We start from the raw sequence: 21,991 nt of genomic DNA on the forward strand, positions 1-21,991 counted from the left end.
TATGTTTAATGCTATTAAAGTATATAACCTATTATTATCAATAAGAAGAAGATTAAGAGGAAGAGGAACAATAATATCACTTCTTTTGAAGATTTGTACAAAGATGTTTATGCAAGGGGTGGGGGTGGGGGTGCGCAGCCTCCAGGGTGCTTTAGGAAGAGGACAGTGACACTTATGACGTTGACGATGACAACAATGAGCAGGCAACACCACAAGCCGAGACACCCACCAAACCCAGAAAGTCTGCACCCAGGCAGACTACATTGTTTTCCACACCTGACTACATTGAAACCCTTTTTGTGTACTTTAGAACATACGTCAAGTTTATGTGAAATGTTATAAAATAAGGTTCTTTTTTATTTTTCCTTTTAAGTGTTTTTTCCTTTTTTGGATTTTTTATCAGACTGGCAAGGAACCATATATAGTCACTTCATTAACCTCGATTTTCTACATGAAAATAAAGAAAAATTTGAAAAATGTCACAAAAGGAAAAAAAAAGTCTTGTTACATGCATTAACAACACTCTAGAGGTGCCCAGGAAAGGGTTAATACCAATCTAATGGTATTAGATTAGATTATGTAGTCACTTTTCAATTTGCTTCACGTGAGTGGAAAGTTGTGCAAATTTGTTGCTTAAAATGCTTTTAGCCGGTGTAAGAGAAATGACACAAAGAAAGTGGCTCAACGGCACAATGACAAAGTAGAAAGATACAATCGGGGCAACATGAAAACAGACAATTAAAAATGTAATTTACCAACTAGAGTACAAAACTTAAAAAGAAATTAAAAAAAATTGTAGTTAAGATGTTTTTAGAACAAGTGACATTTAAATATTTGTCCATCTGTATTGGATAAAAGCACTTTTAGAGCTTATCTGAAGCCTTCCTGTGAGTGTTTTTCAACTTGGCTGCAGCAGTTTAGTGAGATCTGAACCTTTATTCAAATCTATAGAAGAAAAACTGACAAGTACCAAAAATGTGCCTAATGGAATATGAGAGAACATACTCAGTTGAGCACAGATAATAAATGTTTTAAGGTGTTTTAAGGTTTAAAGGTGGCAGACAGGTTTGGCGTTGGTGGAGGGGGGACACGTATATCTAAGCTGGCCTGCTCAGTCCGGTTCAGCCCAGTCCACATGATGAATGACTCTCCTGATGAGGGCTGACAGGCTCAGTAATTAGGGCCCACTATAATTGGACTGGGCAGAGTCAAACGAGTGGCAGTACTACTCTGGTGACTGACTGGTTCTCTTGAGGGATGATGGGAAAGGAGGAGGAAGGCACGCACACAAACATGAATGGATGGATGGAGAGTGACAGAAGTAAATAGGTGAAAGGGGGACAAAGTAATATGACGAAAACAAGTAAATTAAATCCAGCTTCTTGAATGGGTATGCCTGGATGCATATTTTCATTAAAAAGCTCAATAAAAAATGGTTTTATCACATTCAGTTCTCAAAGGACAAATATTGTTGGCTTGGTTTTTCAAAAATTCCCATTTCCTTGATTCACTGCTATAAATACTTAGTAACCATTTCATTAGCTACAGCAAAGTACCACAAGCCATCAGAGTCTCACTGGGACAATAATTCAGACTACAGCTTCCAATATGAACAGGACAACAACCGAGACAAATATTGATGACTGACAACACAGTGACTGTTCAGGGTTGCCGACTCAGATTCAGTGCGGATTGATTTGCCTCTCCAGAAAAGCCGGAACATGGATTCCTTGACAAACCCAGAGAAATCACAAGATAAGCTGAAGAGCTTTTGCTCTGATTATAAAGCCCTTTATATTATAAAGCTTTCACTTGTAAGTAAGGAATAAACAATGAGAAAAAGGAAGAAAAAAAAAAAGAAGTTGTGTTCAGCAGGTAACAGGTAAGGAGGGTTTTCAAGTAGACACAGTTTATTTTTCCTCAAAGAATGTCTTCTTAATGGATAGACATGTTTTAGGATTCAACATTGCTTCAATGGGACTTTTTCATTAAAGTGGATATAGTGTGAGTCACCATGTTTAGTTTTTGTTCTTCATTGTTAATCTTACCATGAAACTGGTGGTTTCCACTTAAGCTGAGCCAATACGATACAATAAAGTGGAAACACTGCTTATAGTACAGAGAAGAAATATCAGCAGTGAGTGTGACAATGCATCTGCAGCAACACTGAAGTCCTGCACACAACGTCACAACATTTTCAGACGTGGTTTAGAAATGTGCACATGCAATTTACAATTTTGTGGAGATGAATTGAAAATCACAAACCAGGGATTTCTCATCTGTGCAGATGGATTATTTACTGTGGATTTACACTTACCTCTTTTTTTTCCTATCTCCTGTGACTGGATGTTGTGATCATTTCTAGAAGATATGGTATCTAAAGCCTGTCTAACCACTGTAATCACACACATACCCATGTCTAAGAGTTTTCGGAATCCTTTTATATGTAACTGAAATGTTTTCTGCCACAGAAATCAGTGTTGTCTTTGTTACAGGTGCAGTTTACCAATTCTTCATGAGTTTCAGATGAGGCACCAACAAAAGTGGAAGTCTATAGATTGTCATTCATCCAAGTCATGGGTTATCTATATATAAGAGCTGAAGACAACTCGCGTTCAGTTTCTTAAATATATTTAACCTAATTTCGAAAAAGAAAAACAAGTATGAGTTTGGACTAGCCCAAAACTTACTGTGTCCCTGCACTGAAAGTTTTTTGAAGAAAAACTTTTTAGTTCGAGTGGACTGGAATGTGCAAAGAGGATTTTTAAATTCGGAGTTTGGTTCATGTAATTCTTGGAATCATTTCTTTGAAAGGGCTGCCTAAAAATCTTTTGAGTAGGTACAACCCAGAGTCTCAGTAAACTGCATCATCACTTTGAGCTAAACATGAGCTGATGCACAAGTCCATCCCAAAATAAGTGTGTCTGTGTGGACTAAATGAAAGGCTAAATTTGATTTAAAAAAAAAAAAATAAAAAAAATAAAAAATCATATTGATTTCAACAGTAAAATGGCTGCAAAAAACAGCAGCAGCCATGTTGATAAACTATGAGGATGAACAAAGCAAATATTCAATCAGCCCACAGAACATCTCTCCACCTGTATTCACATCTTTAACACTCTTTTCCTCCAAAAACCTTCCAAAACATACACACACTTTCCACCCCTTCTCCCTCCCTCCATCTGCTTAAACTCCTCCCCCTCCAGTTCAACCTCTCTTTCTGCTGCACGCAGAGTCTTTGTGCTCCAAAACCTCCTAATCCCCTAAAACTGCTGTTTAACAGCCGTTAGCCTGCCCTCATGTCTCTAACACACTCACACACTCTCCCAAACACACCCACATCTGCAGCACTATTGAGAAACTAGAAAGCCAGCCGCGAATACATGGCTGGAGAAACCAGGGTGAACTCAGTTTGGAAAACATACCTCTGACAGACACATGCTCAAACAAAAACCTGATGGATGTTCGATGTTCGAGTGTCAGTGAGTCTGCTCTGCTATCTTACCTGGTGGTTCCTCAAGTAACATCCATGTGAGCACATTTATGCAGAGATGTTTTGTATTAGCAACAACTTCTTTATAGATGATAATCATAAAACCTTAAATATGCGATCAAATATGAAAAAGAAAGTACATGCTCTTTCAATTCTCCGGTTTAATTTACCAGAACACAATTTTAAAAAATCGTCTGGTCTTGACCAGCACTTAAAATTATGTAATGAAAGCCTGACATGAAGAGCAACACATGACATATGTGTGTTGTTATCAGTTTAATAAAAAAAAGACTAAATGTGGAAAGCAGTGCGTGAAAAACTAAGTAAACCACATGATTCAACAGCTTGTAGAACCACCTTTGGCAGCAATAAGTTGAAGTAATAATGATCTGTATGAATTTATCCATCTCTTACATTGCTGTGGAGGAATTTTGGTTTACTCTTCATTCCTTTTCAGTTCATTGACGTTTGTGGACAGTCCTTTATGTACAGCTCTCTTCAGGTTTGCCATAGTATGTCAGGTTGAGGTCTGGACTTTGACTGGACCACTGTGTAACTTTGCTGCTGTGCTTGGGGTCATTAGCCAGTTGCATGAGCTAATTTCAGTCAAGCTTCAGTTGTGAGACAGATGGCCTTACATTTGACTCTAGAATACTTTGGTATACATAAGAGCTAATGGTTGACTCAATAACTGCAAGGTGTCGAGATCTTGTGGCAGCAAAACAAGCCCAAATCATGAGCCTCCCACCACCATGCTTAACTGTTGGTATGAGGTGTTTGTGCTGATATGCTGTGTTTAGTTTTCTTCAAACATGGTGCTGTGCATTATGACCAAACACCTCCACTTTGGTGTCGTCTGTCCAAAGGACATTATTCCAGAAGTCTTGTGGTTTGTTCAGAAGCAACTTTGCAAACCTAAGCTGTGCTGCCATGTTCTTTTTAGAGAGAGGAGGCTTTCTTCTGCAACTCTTCCAAACAAGCTATTTTTGTTCAGTCAATTTGACATGCTAACTAAGGCCTGTAAAGTTTGAGATGTAGCGAATGTGTTTTTTGCAGTTTCTCTGAGGATTACATGGTCTGACCTTGGGTTGCATTTGCTTGGACATCCAGCCCTCAGAAGTCTGACAACTGAATCAAATTTTTTCTATTGTGAAAAGGCTTCAAATTGTTTGAAAATGAAAGGACCAGGTTATTTATTAATTTATCTTTAACTATGTAAAAACTATAAGTAAAACCTTAGAAATGAAAGGCTGTGTACTCTTCTTTTTCATTACACATACTATTTCATGTTGAAAAGCCTAAACACTGCAAAACTTTGCAAGACAAAAACAAATGAGCAGTGAGGATCATGTCTAATTTAAAAACAGATCAGGGGTTAACAGGAGACCCCCTTGTATATTGTAAATTAGGCAAATATATACAATGGGACTAATAGTTCAGTATTACAAGCATCTATATGATGTCAACAGCGTTTTTTAATTACATGCGTTTATTTAATTAGCATCATACCATCATGCCCAAAGTTTTTTTTATACTGAACAACCCGAGAAAGGATAAATCAAGAAAAATAACTTAAGCTCTAAGATAGAAGCTGAGTGGCCAAAAGTATGGTGCAAAAGTCTTGCACCATCCCCTCATCATTTTGATTCAAAGAAGCTAGACTTTCTGTAATTCTTAAAGTGGTCTTAAGCAATTGTTCTTCAGGCTTTCAAAGGATCTTTAAATGTGTCAAGATCATTTTCAGAGGAATGTGTTACTTTGTTTGTTAAGCCACTAAATACATTTTCATTAAGATGCTCAAGAAAAAAAAATGGTTTGAAGCTGGTTTTTAATCATATTCAGTTCTCATAGGACAAATATTGTTGGCTTAGTTTCTCAAAAATTCCTATTTCCTGATTTTACTGCTTCTATAAATACTCCATTTCATTAACTACAGACTACAGCTTCCAACATGAACAGAACAACGATGAATTTCTCGAGCGTAAAAAGGGCAGCTAGAGCAAGGGATGAACCAGTGTTGTTTCTGCATATAACAGACAACTTAGGAAAGAACCAATTTTAAGTTGTATCTTTAGGCACTTTGTCATTAGCAGCCTATCAGACACACTGTTTGTTCCCATTTCTTTAGTTTCACCTATGAAAAATGCCAACAATATAACAGTTTGACAGACATAAAATAGTATTTTTGAACCAACAAGGTGATTCTCAAAGAGCTACTGGCTGAAAACTTTGCATAGCTCAACATGGTGAGCAGCATGTCCTTAAAAACTTGAAACTGGAGTGGAAGGCAAAAGAAGCTGAAAGTGATGTCTTTATTAAAAACGAAAGAAAAAAATCAGACAACCTGACACAGGACCTGCATGGATCTGGACCTTCGGTTGACTGAGAAATGGTCTTCATGGACTTCACTTCTATTTATGTTTGCACATGTTACAGTAAATTACTATACCTATTCTCCCTTTTTCTAGTAAAACAAAGAAATTAGGGATGACTCAAGACTTTTGCATAGCACTGAAGTTAAAGCAACAGCTACCAGAATGCGACAATCAAGCACACCACTTCTGAAACGCTTCTGGGATAATTTAAAGCCACGTTGGTCACTGGAGAACTGCTCACCGTGGATCCCAGGAGAAAGGCATCCTAAATAAGGAAAACAATCACAGATTTGAAGAACTCCATGTGTTGTTTTTAAAGTAAATTGTGTCAGATTTTATAAACCACTAAAATACCAATGAAGCTTTATCCTTTATCTTTCTTATTTTAGTCTGTTTTCATCTATATTGATAGTTTATAGAATGTAATCTATAGATGTGCATTTGAGGGTTAAAGCTCCTCCTCCACTGAAAGCCATGTGGAGAAACGGGAAATCTTTCTGAGAACACCTAACATTTACTTAAGAGGCCTCTGGACAAGTGCGAGTTGAGAGGGATGCCTGGCATACAGGGAATGCCGGGGTTTCACTGTGGGAAGCATGCTGCAGGCAGACACACAAACATTTTCATACGACTTCAGTACTCACACAAAACCATAGCGACCATCTTTAAAGCCAGCAGAGGAAAAGGGCAGAGTGTCCTTAGACAAACACATATGGCTTCTACAAAATGAACCAATTCCTAATGGGGGACATGGGTGGAGGCTATTTGTCAGGAGGTGAAAAGACTAGTGTGGTCCAGTCTTTAGCCAGAGGAGCTCAGCCTTCACTGACCTCTGAGCTACAACAAAAAAAGCCATGTTGCTTAAGTGCGTCATATTATTGAGGAGATGAATCAAAAGAAACAAGCCTGTTAATATGGAAAACCAATTAAGAGACAGAGTGCTCGAGAATCTCAGAGAGAGGGGGAGATAAAGAGAAGAGGGAGCTGAGCAGACTCTACAAAAGATTCCTATTGTTGAAATTAGTACAAAATCTCTGGTTTGGGGGTCTGTGCGTGAGTTATAGGGTTTAAGCAGGGAAAGACACGTTAAACCCACATGTGCGCTGAGTGTGTGTGAGACCAAGGGGATGTTGGGAAGAATGAAGGGATGTCACGCTTTGTTTTTCTGCCTGTTGATTCTGAATGTGACCAATTAGTGAAGCAGAGAGACACAGAGTGTGGGAGTGGAGGAGGAGGGCTCCAATCTCTTTCACTGTGAGAGTCCAAGGCCGAGCTCTGAGTCAGGGCGGCATGAAAGAAAAAAATGGAGCAGGGTACAACATAATGAACATAATGACAAACAAAAGAACTTTTCAGTCATTTGTGGTTGCTTTCCTCAGACCCCCAACTCAGTTTGACGGCTCGACGCTGAACTGCTGAGAGGCCAGGGTGTGTTTTTTTTTTTTTGTTAATCTTTGCAACAAAAATTTGAGTCTTTCTTGTGAAATTGAAATCATTTGAATGTCACAAATAAACTTCTTCTGAAAAAGTAAGACAGGTTTAGCGGGATGACAACTGGCAATCTAACAAAGTTTGCTGAATAAATTAACAGAAATGCACTCTGGTGTCTTGATACTGGAATTTAAAGATAAGGCAAAATTTTCAGATGGTCAGATCTGGATTTCTTTTCTAAAGATAAAAATATTTCTCAGAATCATAACATATGAAAGAACCAAATGAGGCTATTAGAGGGTTTTACCCTCTTTTATTACTGTAATAAGATGGAGCCATGTCCCATAGCTGTTTTCTGTCTGCAAAATTAGCAATGTGTTGGTCATTTTCTCAGCTCTCCTTGCACCAAATTCTAACTTGAATCCATTTAGCACTGCGTAAGATTCTCCTTTTCGGGAAAGCCAGAACAACGTTGACACTGGTCCTATTGCTATGTGGGAGGCTTTTTTAGGCAGAAAATGTGGTTTCTTTGGTGTAGAGACATCTGTAAGGTAGCCATTCGCTGGATGTTAAAGACAAAATAGAAAGGACTCAACCTCTCGGGTGGGAAAATTAAGCCAATCCAAAAACACCATCAAACACCGTCAATGCTCACGTTGAAGTAATCAACTATAGGATTCAACAAGTTTGCAGCCTTATAAAAACATACAGTTTTGGTCACTGAAGCTAGTTTCCAAATTCCTGGTATCTATATGGAGATAAATCATAACACAAATCCTCCATGGCTGAAATTGGCTAAAAAATATGGATCACGCAGGGCTCTACGACAGGATTTTTTTCCAACTCAGAAACTTCTGTTTTATATGCTCTGTTTCTGTTTACACTCAGTGGAGTGAATGGAGGCCATAATCATGCAAACATGGATATTTTCCTAAAAAACAGCGTTGCATCACTTCAGTTTCCTGCCCATCAATGTACATGCAAAACAACCCAGTCAAATTAAACAACCATTTCCTGGACATACAAAAAAATCCCTCCATTCTTACCCTTTGATTGTTACAACTACTTTCTTTCCAACGTTGTCCCAACCAACAACTTGAGGTCCAACCGGGTGTGGTCCAAAACCAGCAACAGTGGCATTGGGTTCTGCTTTGTTGGACTATTGTTTTATCTAACAGTGTACTCCATAATGCATTCTGATGCCTCCATTCCTCAATATACTCTGTGAATAACTGCACATTTATGAGCAAATATTTACATGGTTAGCACCAGCGCTTTTTTGGCTTGGTCCACCATAGATGTGTAAAGAAAGGGGAGATCAGCGCATATTTATGATGCTAAACCAAGGAGATAACAGTGCACGGTCTGATGTCACAACTCCCAATGTGTGGTTTTTATGTCCAACATTAAAGTTACAGTTGGAGTCAGTAAATCAGTCCTAGACCCAAGATTAGTTTTAGCTCTTTTGAATCTCTGATTCTCAGTTTTTCCCACCCAAAGTGGAAATCACAAAAACCTCTTGTGTTTGTTGTTGTGTATCGTCCACCTGGCCCTTATTCTGAGTTTCTGTCTGAATTCTCAGAGTTTTTATCCCAGTTAGTGGTGAGTACAGATAAAGTCATTGTAGTGGGTGACTTTAATATTCATGTAGATGTTGAAAATGACAGCCTAAATATTAACTTTAATTCTATATTAGACTCTATTGGATTTTCTCAGAGTGTTCACAGACCTACTCACTGCCTTAATCATACCCTTGACCTTGTGCTGACTTATGGCATTGAGAGTGAACAGTTAACAGTGTTCCCTCATAACCCTGTCTTGTCTGACCATTTTTTAATAACTTTTGAATTTACATTACTTGACTACACGGTTTCTGAGAAGAATTCTACATATAGAAGGTGTCTGTCAGAGAATGCTGTAACCAGATTTAAAGAGTTGATTTCATCCAAACCAGATGAAACCTACAGGTTGGTCAGGCTACAAGCCTGTCTTAAAGACATAAAGACCTGGATGACTCAGAACTGTCTGCTTTTAAATTCAGACAAAACTGAAGTTGTTCTCTTTGGACCTGAGCGCTTCAGGGAGAAATTGTCTAGTTATATAGTTACTCTAGATGGTATTTCCTTGGCTTCTAGTTCTACAGTGAGGAACCTTGGAGTTATTTTTGACCAGAATTTATCATTTGACGCACATATAAAACTGGTTTCTAGGACTGCCTTCTTTCACCTTCGTAATATTGCCAAAATCAGGAACATCCTGTCTCAAGGTGATGCAGAGAAACTAGTTCATGCATTTGTTACTTCAAGATTGGACTACTGTAATTCCTTATTATTGGGCTGTCCCACATATTCTCTGAAAAGCCTCCAGCTGATCCAAAATGCTGCAGCCAGAGTTCTGATGAGAACTAACAGGAGAGATCATGTTTCTCCAGTTTTAGCTTCTCTTCATTGGCTCCCTGTTAAATTCAGAATAGAATTTAAGATTCTTCTTCTCACATATAAAGTTCTTAATGACCGAGCTCCATCATATCTTAAAGATTTAATTGTAAGATATTTTCCTAACAGAGCACTTCGCTCCCAAACTGCAGGTTTACTTGTTGTTCCCAGAGTTTCTAAAAGTAGAATGGGAGGTAGAGCCTTCAGTTATCAGGCCCCTCTCTTGTGGAATAAGCTGCCAGTAAATGTCCGGGAAGCAGACACCCTTTCCACTTTTAAGATTAGGCTTAAAACTTTTCTTTTCGATAAAGCTTATAGTTAGGGATGGCTCAGGTAATCCTGAAACATCCCATAGTTAAGCTGCTATAGGCTTAGACTGCTGGGGGACCTCATCTGTCACACCTTTCCTCACTTTGCTCTCTTTTTCCCCCTGTTTAATTTCAAAATTGATTTTATGTACATGTGACATTATTGTGGTTATTAACCTATGTTTCCCTGTTCCAACAGATATCCTTTGAATGGCGTTATGGTGTTTTTCCCCCCTCTTTTCCCTCTTTTCTGTCTTCTCAAACCCCAGCTGGTCGAGGCGGATGGCCACCCTTCCTGAGTCTGGTTCTGCCAGAGGTTTCTTCCTGTTAAAAGGGAGTCGTTCCTTTCCACAGTTGCCACAGGCACGCTCAGGACGGGAGATTGGACTGAAGACACATTTCGGTGCAATCTGTTGGTTTCCTTAGCTAGGATATTAATTTTTTGAATTAGCTCTATATGAATTAATTGGATTATGATTACAATGAATTGAATTCCAATTGGCTTGAATTGGACTATATTACTTAAGTGCCTTGAGATGACAATTGTTGTAATCTGGCGCTATATAAATAAAATTGAATTGAAATTGAATTGAATTAAATATCTTCACCCCACAATGCATTTTCCAAAACGTTCGGTTTCAGTAACCAAAACTGCCTTATATGTGGATGTTGTCGATAGGTGCAAACACATAAAAAATCTGCAGTTACCAAAAAAGCTGTGTTTGTCTATACAGGGCAACTGTCAAAGTTAGCGTATCCAAAAAGAACTTGGACATTGTCCTTGAGTTCTCTGTTAGATCCATCTTCGTACATGACATCAAGCTTCAAACACCCGAGATGGGTCAGAAAATAAGGAATTGAGGCTTCGAGATTATAGTAATTTTGAGTGTTTTGAGTGACTGTTATTACATTCAACTTTTAATTAACATTTAAGGCATTCACACATGGCTAGACCAGCTGCCATAATGTGTAGCAGAGAAGTTGTTTACTGGGGTTCTTTTTTAGAGCTGGATTAATTCATACATGGAGCTCCAGTTAGCATTTCCACCTGGACGATGATCACGTGACACTAGGTAAAACTAATTGTTTGTTCGTTCGTTCGTTCTCTTAATTATAAAGGAACATGTCACCCAGTGCAATGGTGTTATTCATTATATTTTTAGCCTAAAGTGGGACTAATGACTGCTGAGCACTGCCAAAACAAAATTTACAAACTTATTGGCAACAAAACCATTCATTTTCTTAGTGTTAGTGTTTTCACATGGAATATGATTTCACAGATGGTAGCTGTTACAATATCATAACAACAACTTCTTCGCCTAAACATATCCTTTAAATGAAATAGAACAGACGAGGTGAAATCAAGCCCAAATATAATTCTTTAGTAAAATATGACTTTATAAATGGCTTTGGTCTTATTGTGTGGATGTAAGTGAGGATATCTGTGTCTGTGTGTGCGTGTTTACCTGCTGCAGGTCAGCCAAGGAGTACAGATGAATATGCTGTAGCAGGTATTCCCTGGGAAAAATCCTTTAAACACACAAGAAAAACTGTTGCATCATTTTCTACAGAGCAGGTTATCTGTTCAACAATCAGTGATGACATGATGATGACATTCTTCACTCTTCATCATAAAAAAAAAAATCAGTGGCAGGCATAATATGAAGATTTTCTTAATATGTGGTAATACAAACAAGGTCAATACATTTAGATACTTTCCTAAATGCAGAAGTAGAACATCATTCTGTCTTTTTAATTACCATTTTCATATATACATAACTCATTAACAATAACATTATTGTGATGCTCTCTTGACAAAGTATAAAGAATGATGATTAAATACTCTTTCACACTAGTGTTTTTTTTTTAATTATACAATAATATAAATAAAGAATACATAGATATGTGTACTGCATCTAATCTAAGCAGTTACCTGTAACATGTAGGGACATGGCAAAAAAAAGCATGAAGATGGCTACTGACATTTCATAAACACATCTGAGCAAGATCAGTGTCTGCCATAGTAAACATCTGATTACACAAGAAGTATGAGCACAAACTGCAACCAGCCTGAAGCTTAAACTTCCCCAATTACTTTTACTTTAAATTCTTACCAGTTTCTTTCAAATAACACTCGCAATATCCAAATAGGATACCATACCATTTGTACATTGTGAGCGTATTTCATATCAAATCGCAAACCTCTCAGTAAATAATGCTTAATAAAGACATATTAGCAGAGTGTCACTAACTTCCAGCCTCTTTTAGTTATGTCAAAAGTCTGACTTTCACATGTGACTGTCAGACTTTTGCCACATAACTACCGGTAAGTCATGACAATATATATGAGACATGGCATTACCCCAGTCCTTGCTTCTCTCTCTCTCACTGACTTCCTGCTCAGGTTAGAGTTGATTTTAAAGCTCTGCTTTCAACTTATAAAATATTAAACGGTACTGCATCAGGCTATTTCACTGACATTGTAAAGCTATATGAACCTATAAGGTCACTACACTCTTAGATTATCTCAAGGTTTATCCTAAGTGCCTCTTTCAGTTTTCAGTGACTTTTTACTCCAAGTTGCTGTGCTTTCTGCTATTCCTCTCTCTTGTAAAACACTGTGATGGAAGGTGCTTTATAAATACATTTATCACTATCATTATTAGAAACTAGAGAGCTTATGAAGACTGTGTGCACCTTGCTTTAAATTTATGTGGACAACTTTAAGTTCATATCAACAAGACTGTTTTCACAACATCATGTTACTTTTTAAACTAGAATAGCTTCTGATTATGATTCAGATATCACATTCAATTATTGTGAGAGGGTTGAGAGTTGGCTTGGTCAAAGAATGACCTCACATTGATACAAAGACCATCTCATGTATGTGTTGTGGCCTTATCTCAGACAACTAAGATTGATGGCACCAGGGTAAATCCCACCTAAAGCTGTGATGAGTGTCACCAAAACACAAGGACGTGTATGTCTGTGTGATCCAGACACCTCGTGGTGATAGGCACCACTGACAATCGACTCTGTTTGGCATGTTACCAATGGTTACCACATCAGCATTCATGAGACAACAAACACACACAGACTCTTTTTGGGTTGTGCTTAGATGAACACACCCCTAACTTGTGTGATGATCTTGATAAAAGCACTTGAAAGTGAGCATGTTTGAGGATTAGATTACAAAGAGCACACGCAGGGTTGTACATGTATGCAAATGAACACACATGCCAATGACTGACAATATTTGTATTAGAGCTGATAGCGTTTAATTCTGCACCTTAAAATCAGTATCCCGAAGGCTGTTTCCACTCCAGCAGACACACCTTTCCATAAAAACCTGTTATCACTCAGGGATTATGATTGTGTGCTAAAGGAGTGTCTGACCTGACTGAGTGTGCAGATTGTAGAAAGTCCTGCAAATATGCGCCTGTGTGCACAAATGACAGACAGGCTAAGCCATTAGTATCAAAGTGGAAAATCTTATCTCTGCCAACCTTATGAAGATCATTTTATGTTGAACAAGTGTCAATTAGGCTGTAGATTTTTTGTATTATACTTTCATGTTGTACTCCATCACTACCTGAGTAACTTACACACGAGCAGACATCTAAAGACACAAGAGGAACAAAGGGTAAACACCACTTTAACTATTCAACACCACACACAAATCACTCCATACATCCTAACCATCACAAATACTGCCTATATTAAGAAAACTACCAGGGAATGCAGCAAGAAAACATCATGTACAGAATTAGATCAATGGAAAGTTGCAGGGCATTTTAGGAGCACCAAAACACTTTCATAATTTTTCCATCTTGACTGCTTTCCAGCAGAAACATAAAAAGTGCTCTTTAAATTAAAATCCTTGTAGTGAAGTAGAACTTTAAAAGATGTAAAAAAAAAAAAAAAACAGATACTGAATTAAGGAATCTTTTATTATTATTCTAAATGACACACTGGGGACAGTACTGTCGCAGGTCACATTTATCTCTACAGGCGTGAATGCAAAACTTAACCTCCCAGGGAGCTTCATTAGCATCGAAAATGACCAACAGTAAGATAGGAGAGGTGAAATGAAAACAAAGATTGTCATCCATTTTGTTCCATTGTGTTTTTTCTCCCCTTTCATCACTGTCTGACAGCTATAATTGAAAGGGTTAACTCCTACAAATGGGAGGCTGAAGCTAAGTTTCTATTTCAGAAACAAGTTGCGTTTTTCTTTTAATGTAAGGAAGAGACTTGTTGCTGCAACATTTTTGCCCATTTTAAATTACGGGGATCTTATGTAGATGCGCTCCTGCACAGGCATTGAAACTGATTGACACAGTTTACCATGCGTCACTCCGGTTTATTACAAATTGTAACGCCCTGACTCACCACTGCGAGCTCTATGCTCTGGTGGGATGGCCTTGTTTACAAGCTCGTAGACATACACACTGGTATACTTTTATATACAAAGCAATTCTCGGGTTGCTCCCAACTTACCTCAGTTCTTTTATTTCTTTAAAACGCGATGGTCAATACTCACTGCACTCTCGGGAGTTTTATACCTTATCAGTACCAAATGTTCGTACAGAGCTTGGGAAAAGGGCATTTGGGTACTCAGCACCATCTGATTGGAATTTTTTACAGAATTTTCAAAAAGTCAAAGATCTGATCTCTTTGAATGCTTTTAAATCCAAATTGAAATTCAAGGTGTTGTTGTTTTAGCCGATGTTGCTGTTGTTGATTTCATGATTTGTATTGTAACTTTGTACTTTTAGCATTTTTTTGCCATTATTTGTTGTAATATTGTCTGAATGTCTTGCGTCTGTTTTGATTGACGTGTTCTTTGTTTGTGCTGCTGTTCTGTCTCGGCCAGGACTCCAGAAGAGATGTTTGATCTCAATGTTCTTCTTGGTTAAATAAAGGTTTTATAAAAATAATAATCATAAATGAGCTTAATAGGCTAAAAAGAAGGCTATCAGCTTATCTGTTTCTTTCTACTTTATGTGAATTTTCCTACTAATATGAGGAGTGAGTTTAAAGTTTGCATTCTTGTTCACATGCTACACAAAACAGCTTGCATTCTAAAGGACTTGAAGACAGTATTTTTTTTCTTTTCAATCCTTTCGCATTTTGGCTTAGTTTTTATTAAATAAATAATGACATAATGTTCTGTGTTGTGTCATTGTTCATCTGAGCTTGTATTTGCCCAATTTCAAAGTAAGGTAAATATTGTTTTTATGTGCTGGCAGGTCGACCTTAGAGCTGAAAAGGTACTGTAAGTATTTCAAGTCGGGGCAGCTGTAGCACAGGAGGAAGAGCAACCGTCTGCCATCTGAAGGTCAGTCGTTCGACTCCTGGCTGGCTCCGGACCACATGTCAAAGTGTTTTTAGGCAAGACACTGTCCCTACACGCTGTGTTTACAGTTGGAGGAAAAAGCACAGTGTAGCCTGTAACATTGTATAGATTGAGATGTGCTGTATAAGTGTGTGAATTTGACTTGTAGAGTGCTATATAAGTAAAGTCTGTTTACCATTCAAATATAATGAATGAATACATACTCAGATCAATACTAATATATGCCCTCAAAAACACCCAAAAAAATTCATCTTTGGACTTTCTTCGTCTCCAGCTTCAGATATATCTGGTGCCAGTCAGATTTACACACACAACCCATAGGGCTGTTCACCTCATACTTACATTAACGTCACAGCCACACACACATCTTAACATTTTGTCTGAGTTAGGAAAAGAGAAAGTTTGCAATTTGTAAAATCCATGAGGAAAAAATTTGCCACTGAGCATGAACACAGTGCAGCTTGAAGAGACAAGCTCACTGGCACTCAGAACAAAAAAGCATTTTCATGAACAAAAATGTTCAAATCAAAGCAAGCAAGAGAACACAGCCAGCAGCTGCTGCTATCTTTCATTTGTAATCAAGTCTTTCATACAGGTGTCTGTGCAATGTCATCACAGAAGTGGGCGTGCAAAAAAAGCAGCACATGGTTTATTTGTCAGGGTCGAGTTCCTGTACAAAAATGACAGCAAACATTACAAGTTACATAGAAAGATTTTTTTTTTTAATTCCAAGGGGAACACAGCCTGTTGCCAAAAGCAGAAGATGATAGTGGATTCAGGCCGATAAAAGAGTGAACTGAGATCTTGCGAGTCCCAAAGGAAGTAAAGTAAAACTGCACAGCAATCATGAATATATGCATCTAAGGATTTTCCTCCACACAGATTTTCCTCTGTGAAAACCCTCAGTAACATTGTCAGTTATGTGTATCAGGCCGTGCAATTACTCACTTAGAATTATGACTACAGTTCAGTCTGGGACAGCGACTGGAACTGATTACATAGATAGGTTGAACCGCACTGTTGATTGTGTGTTGATTAAATCCATCATCATAGACTGATCCCTCAAAATGTAGTGACACCTTGGCAGATGCGAGTAAACACAAAGCACCACAGCATCTGTTAATAACCAGCAACTAATAAGCAAGTACAAAAACCTCTAAACCACCTCATAATAGACGTACAACATGTGTAAAGCCATGTCGAGCATATACTGCACAAGATCCTTTCTACTCAATCTATATAAAGTTTGCCAATTGTATTATTAGAGCACTTTCTCAATGCAGAACACACGGCAACAAAATCTTATCAAAATCACCATCAATCAATAGTTTAACTGCAAGTCTAATTCTCACTAAGTCTAATTCTCAACTTTGACAAAAAAAAAAAACAACAAATGGTTATCAATCCGAATTAGGGGTGTGCAAGACTAATCAATTAGTCGGTTAATCGGAACGGCGCGTACAGTCAACTTCTTTTTCTGTTTCTTTTTTAAAAGAATCGACTACTATTTGTTTGGGGCAGGAAGAGACGTATGTGCAGAGACGTGTCCATTTCAGCCGGAGTTTGCACCTATTACGGAAGCAACAGATTCGAGCAGATGTCGGCAATGGCAACAAAACGATATTTCATTCAACTGGACAACAAAGTCGAATGCACGTTATGCAGGATGAGGCAAGCTAACTGCAGTTCAACCAGCTCCATTACTTACAAAACAGTTACACTTCAGGAGCAAAAAGACCCCACGAAAAGACAACGAAAAATGGTTGTTGTATCATATGACAGCAAATGACTGGAACAAAAAAACGTTTTGGAGATTGTTAGTTTAATGATTTAGACTTTAATTGGATTGATTAGTCAACCTCAAAAGTCACTCAAAATAACCATCCCAAGTTCACATGTTAAGTTGATCAAAGGTTTATTTGCTACCACAGAGGTAACAGGTTTCAGGCTCTCCTTTCCAACTAGAGGCTGCGGACAATCAGCTCCAAGACTTCATGCTAGAAAAAAAAAAAGCTCTTTCCTGACAGCAATCCCCTCATTAACAAGGACGGAGGGCATCACGGACACTACCATTCGTTCTCCAATACATTATTGTGTTAGATTAACACAGCCTCTTCCAGGATAACTATACTTCAGTGACATCTCACTAAATTTGTCTCCATTTTAATCTTTGTTCTTTCCATATGCTGCACTGTACCAAAACACCACAACAATTTTCTTATATGTGCTAACCTGCCTGGCAGAACCTCTCAGGGTTTGAGAAATGCTGCATGGACCACACACTCTACCATGCAGACTTTAAAGCTTTAGAGCGTGTGGTTGTGTGTGTTCGGCTGTGTAGACCTCTGCCTGTACGCAATAGATACCGCTTTTCGGATCGTCCCTGAAGTAGACTAATGACTTCAGGAAGGTTTTAGCGCCACGGCCCTCATCAATCCTGCAGTGTTTGGAAGTGGTGGGGCACTGGCCGGCATTGGTTAATGGGACAGAAGTAAACACAGAACGCAGTGATGCTGCTCTGCTTCGCAACATGGTTCATTTAGAAATACCAGTGCTGTTGTTCATGAGTTTGATGAGTCTCCAATCATATATATATATATATATATATATATATATATATATATATATATATGTATGTGATATTCATACATTATCTGGACGTTTCCGTGAGAAATTTGCAGACCAAAAAACTGCATGTTTATTGGCTCATCAAGTCTAACTCAAAGAACAAAACATAACCTAACATGAAAATCATTTAAGTCTTTTCTTAAATGACAGTTTCTCACCACCCAAATGACAAATTCAGACTTCTTGCATTATCTGTTCAACGAATAATAACCAAAGGATACATTTCATGTGCATTGACTCTTTTAGCTCTTGATGAAACACAAATGATGAAATAGAGTCCTTTGAAAGAAGTTAGACTCTGACATTCAAATTGTTATGACTCCATGTTAAAAATCCAATACAACAGAGGCAATCAAATCAAAGTCCATCTGCTGATCTTCCTTTAGAAATACTCAGTCAGGTCAGAATGTATAAGTGACCTGGACCCGGTCAAGAGGCATCCATCAGTGCACAGACAGGGCTTTCAGCGTGGGACAGCACTCAGATAAACAATCAGCCCCTCTGACCATCACACATACACTATATATACACACATCTTTATACACACCACACAAACACAACCACAGGAATGCATGAAGATAAAAGTTGTGGCAATATATACACATGAACTCAGGCACACATGCACATCATAGGAGGAGACCCACCCAAGCTCAACTCATGTAACAGAGTTTATGCCTGGACAACTCTCTTAAATGCTAAAGTTCTGAAGATAACCAAATTGTAATAATTTTTTTTTAAACACCTTTAGATAAATCATTTAAATTAGATATTTATTTGATTTGGTAAGGCCATAAACCATATGCTGCTGTGCTGCGCACGCACAACATCTACCGCATGTATGAATGCCTACAAAGAGCTGCCCCTTCTTTTGCTTTCTTACAGTTTCTTCCACTTTTACTTTTTTCATAAATTTTATAATTTTTGGGAATGGAAAGAATACTTACACTCCCATCCAAACTTTGCCCTATAAGCCAAAACAAAACGACAAATTTTTAAAGCATCTGAACATGTATGCAGTGCAGCTTCACTGACTACTGACAAGCCAACAGCAGGGGATGATTCCAACTGTCACAAGCACAGTGTTTACACTTATTCTTTATTCCCCTCTATAGACTAAACTATTATAAATAAACTGTAAGCGCTTGAGTAAGGGCAACTGGACTTCTTCTTGGATCTTGAAGACATCCCACCTCTCTTCTAAAACACTTGTTTAGAACTGATTACGCCTTTCGGATGAGAGCTGAAACATCTTCGAGACGATTACTATGACCTAGATGACTGACAATGTACAACAACATATTATCAATAAACTATTACTAAACAGCTATTTTGTGCTTTCCTTCCAGTCGTCTGTTGATATCATCCGTTTAAAAATAAAAACATTTTTTACGTTATTACTATCCTCAAATTTCCCCTATCCCAGTGTAGTTTGGTGTGCTGCAGGCCTGTAGGATGTGTGTTAGGAAATTAAATGACTTACTGTTTGCAGAGCAACAAAAGTCAACGTAAATGTAAGAATCCATGTTTTTTTTGTTTGGCTTTGTAATGGTTTTTGGAATTTTCCATCCCATCCCAACTTTTTCTTACTTGTGGTTGTACTAAAGCAATAAATATTTAGACCGACTGTCTTAACCTTTGTTTATTTTCAGACCTCTACAGGTGAACCTTCACATGACACATTTAGTATGTGTGCGTAGTCTATTGCTAGTTTTACTTCTTTTTTTCAGACTAGACTATCACTATGGATGCTTAACTCATGACTGATTCTAGTTGTGGCCATTTGTGTTGTTGTGTTGTGCATTTTAGGCAAAAATCTACTTTATGAGGATAATTGACTTATTTTTAAGATTAAGATCAGATTTTATTGTCATGCATACACATGAAATTTGTCCTGTGCTTTTAACCCATCTCGGTTGGCACTTGTTGCCACACACATACACATGCACAGAGTCACACACTCATGGAGCAGATGCCACAGACTGGAGCAGTGGGCAGGATGTGGACTGACACCCATCCAGCTGTTAGTTTCACCCATAATTTTTTTTTTGAGTGGAAATTAAACCGCCAACCTTCCGGTTATTGGACGACCCACTAACCACTGAGCCATGGCCGCCCAGACTTATGTTAACTTTTTGAATACTGCTCATAGCGCATGACAATATTTTTGCAAAGAGACATTGGTTAATTTTAAGACATCAAAAGCCAAAAAATACTACAATACTACAAAACTAAAGCAAATATACCTTCGCCGTAGGTCCTCAGCAACGGTTGCTCGGCAGCTGAACAGATAGGCCCGCAGTGACTGAAGCTGCTGACGGAGACGCAGAACTGTGCTAAGAGGTTCACAGTGTTCATACAGGCAGGGGTTGAGCTGCTGGATGTCCAGTAGTGGCTCCTCATACACAAACTCCAGGAACTCCTTGGCCTGTTTCGACACCTGGAGGAGCATGCAGTTTAGATTAATGCACCAACAAGCAACAACATATAAGGGACAAGCTGTTATCTCCTTGCTTGTAATGGATGAAGTGCGCTGAAGAATCCAAACAAAAGTCTAAAGTACTTAGTGCACAGACATGAAGACATGAATGAGAAGAAAAACTTCTAGGAAAACTTGGAACAGTAATTTACTCTATAATACTTCTGTCCATCCAAGGCTGAAAGAGCTAGCACACAGTTACTGTAAATTCCGGACTATAAGCCGCTGCTTTGTTTTTTTCTTCTTTCTTTTCATAAAAAAAAAGACCAATAAAATTAACGAATAGTAGCGGTCCAATGAAATTCTACGATGAATCAAACTTACACTACTAAATGATTGTAAATCGGTAATTTATAATCACCCTAAACATGGAAAACAAACGAAGAAATGCATATGATGCAGCTTAACTTAAAGACGAACAATCTGAGATGAGAGCGGCAACGAAGAGACTGAACGAAGTTCTGAGGCTGCTCAATTCAGACACTGAAGAAGATGACTGATGGTTTTAGTGCGCAGGAGGAAAATGGAGAAGGTGATCAATGACTTTACTGGGTAGGCTATTGTCTTTTTTTTTTTTATTTTTAACCAGCCGTGTTACAGGCATCGTTAGAAAAAAATAAAGTATTTACACCACGTATTTGTGCGTTAACGATAGGTATTTAAGTTAAAACCACCTGTGTTACAGGCACTGTTTGGGGGAAAAAAAGCATTTGCAGTATTTGTTTATTTTACCATACGCATTTAGTTAAACGTTTAAAAATCCTTACGTCTAACAACTTTCTGTGTAAATATCTCATATTACAACGTGGACACCCGTGGCTTATAATCCAGTGCGGCCTATACATGTACAAAATGGATTTTCTTTTTAAAATGACAGGGTGTGGCTTATATTCAGGTGCGCTCCATTGTCTGGAATTTACGGTAACTTGAGTATTTTCATATATGCATGTGTGCTTTCCCACCTTGTGCTTACTGGTGTCCCAGTTGTGCAGCAGGCGAGCTGGGATGAGGAAAGAGTTGTCCTGATGGCAGCTCTGGCAGTAGTACCAGCCGCTGTAATAACAGACCTTTGCCTTTCCTTTGGATAGGCCAACTGGACGCTGACAACCTGAGGAGAAAATCACTGGGTTAGCATGTGTGTGCTTAAAACTTGGTAATAGACATATATGTGGTACAACAAGAGCATCTATTGTGTCTGAATGACTGTTATCATGAAGAAACCATCTAAACTAAACAATTATCTTAATCTTAACACTTAACATATAATCAAGCTGAAGGCCTCAGTAAGGAGGTCCCCATATCTATAAATTCTGTTTATTCAGTCTTATTAGCCTTGAAGTATTACACAAGTCAGGTCTTGATGATAACAGTGTGCAGAAGCAGGAAGAGAAGACCCATGACACAAAGGCTATAAAGTGAATGACTTTGTGTTAATATATGCCAGTTTACTGCCGCTCACTAACTACCACACTAATCCAGCCGAGAA

At 38.2% G+C, this 21,991-nt stretch overlaps 1 protein-coding gene across 2 annotated transcripts in view; it reads right to left on the reverse strand.

Moving 5' to 3' along the window:
- Positions 1-21,991, reverse strand: part of plekhm3 (pleckstrin homology domain containing, family M, member 3) — a 52,425-nt gene that overhangs the window by 5,349 nt on the left and 25,085 nt on the right. For both annotated transcript variants that reach the window (XM_072396560.1, XM_072396561.1), the window contains exons 4-6: positions 21,468-21,613; positions 20,273-20,466; positions 11,509-11,572 (exon numbers count right to left, since the gene is read on the reverse strand). In XM_072396560.1, the coding sequence (XP_072252661.1) occupies positions 11,509-11,572; positions 20,273-20,466; positions 21,468-21,613 (404 nt within the window). The remainder of the gene's footprint in view (positions 1-11,508; positions 11,573-20,272; positions 20,467-21,467; positions 21,614-21,991) is intronic.

The sequence above is a fragment of the Leuresthes tenuis genome, unplaced genomic scaffold, assembly GCF_036924035.1.
Source record: "Leuresthes tenuis unplaced genomic scaffold, fLeuTen1.0.hap1 SCAF_12, whole genome shotgun sequence".
Classification (NCBI taxonomy): Eukaryota; Metazoa; Chordata; class Actinopteri; order Atheriniformes; family Atherinopsidae; genus Leuresthes; species Leuresthes tenuis.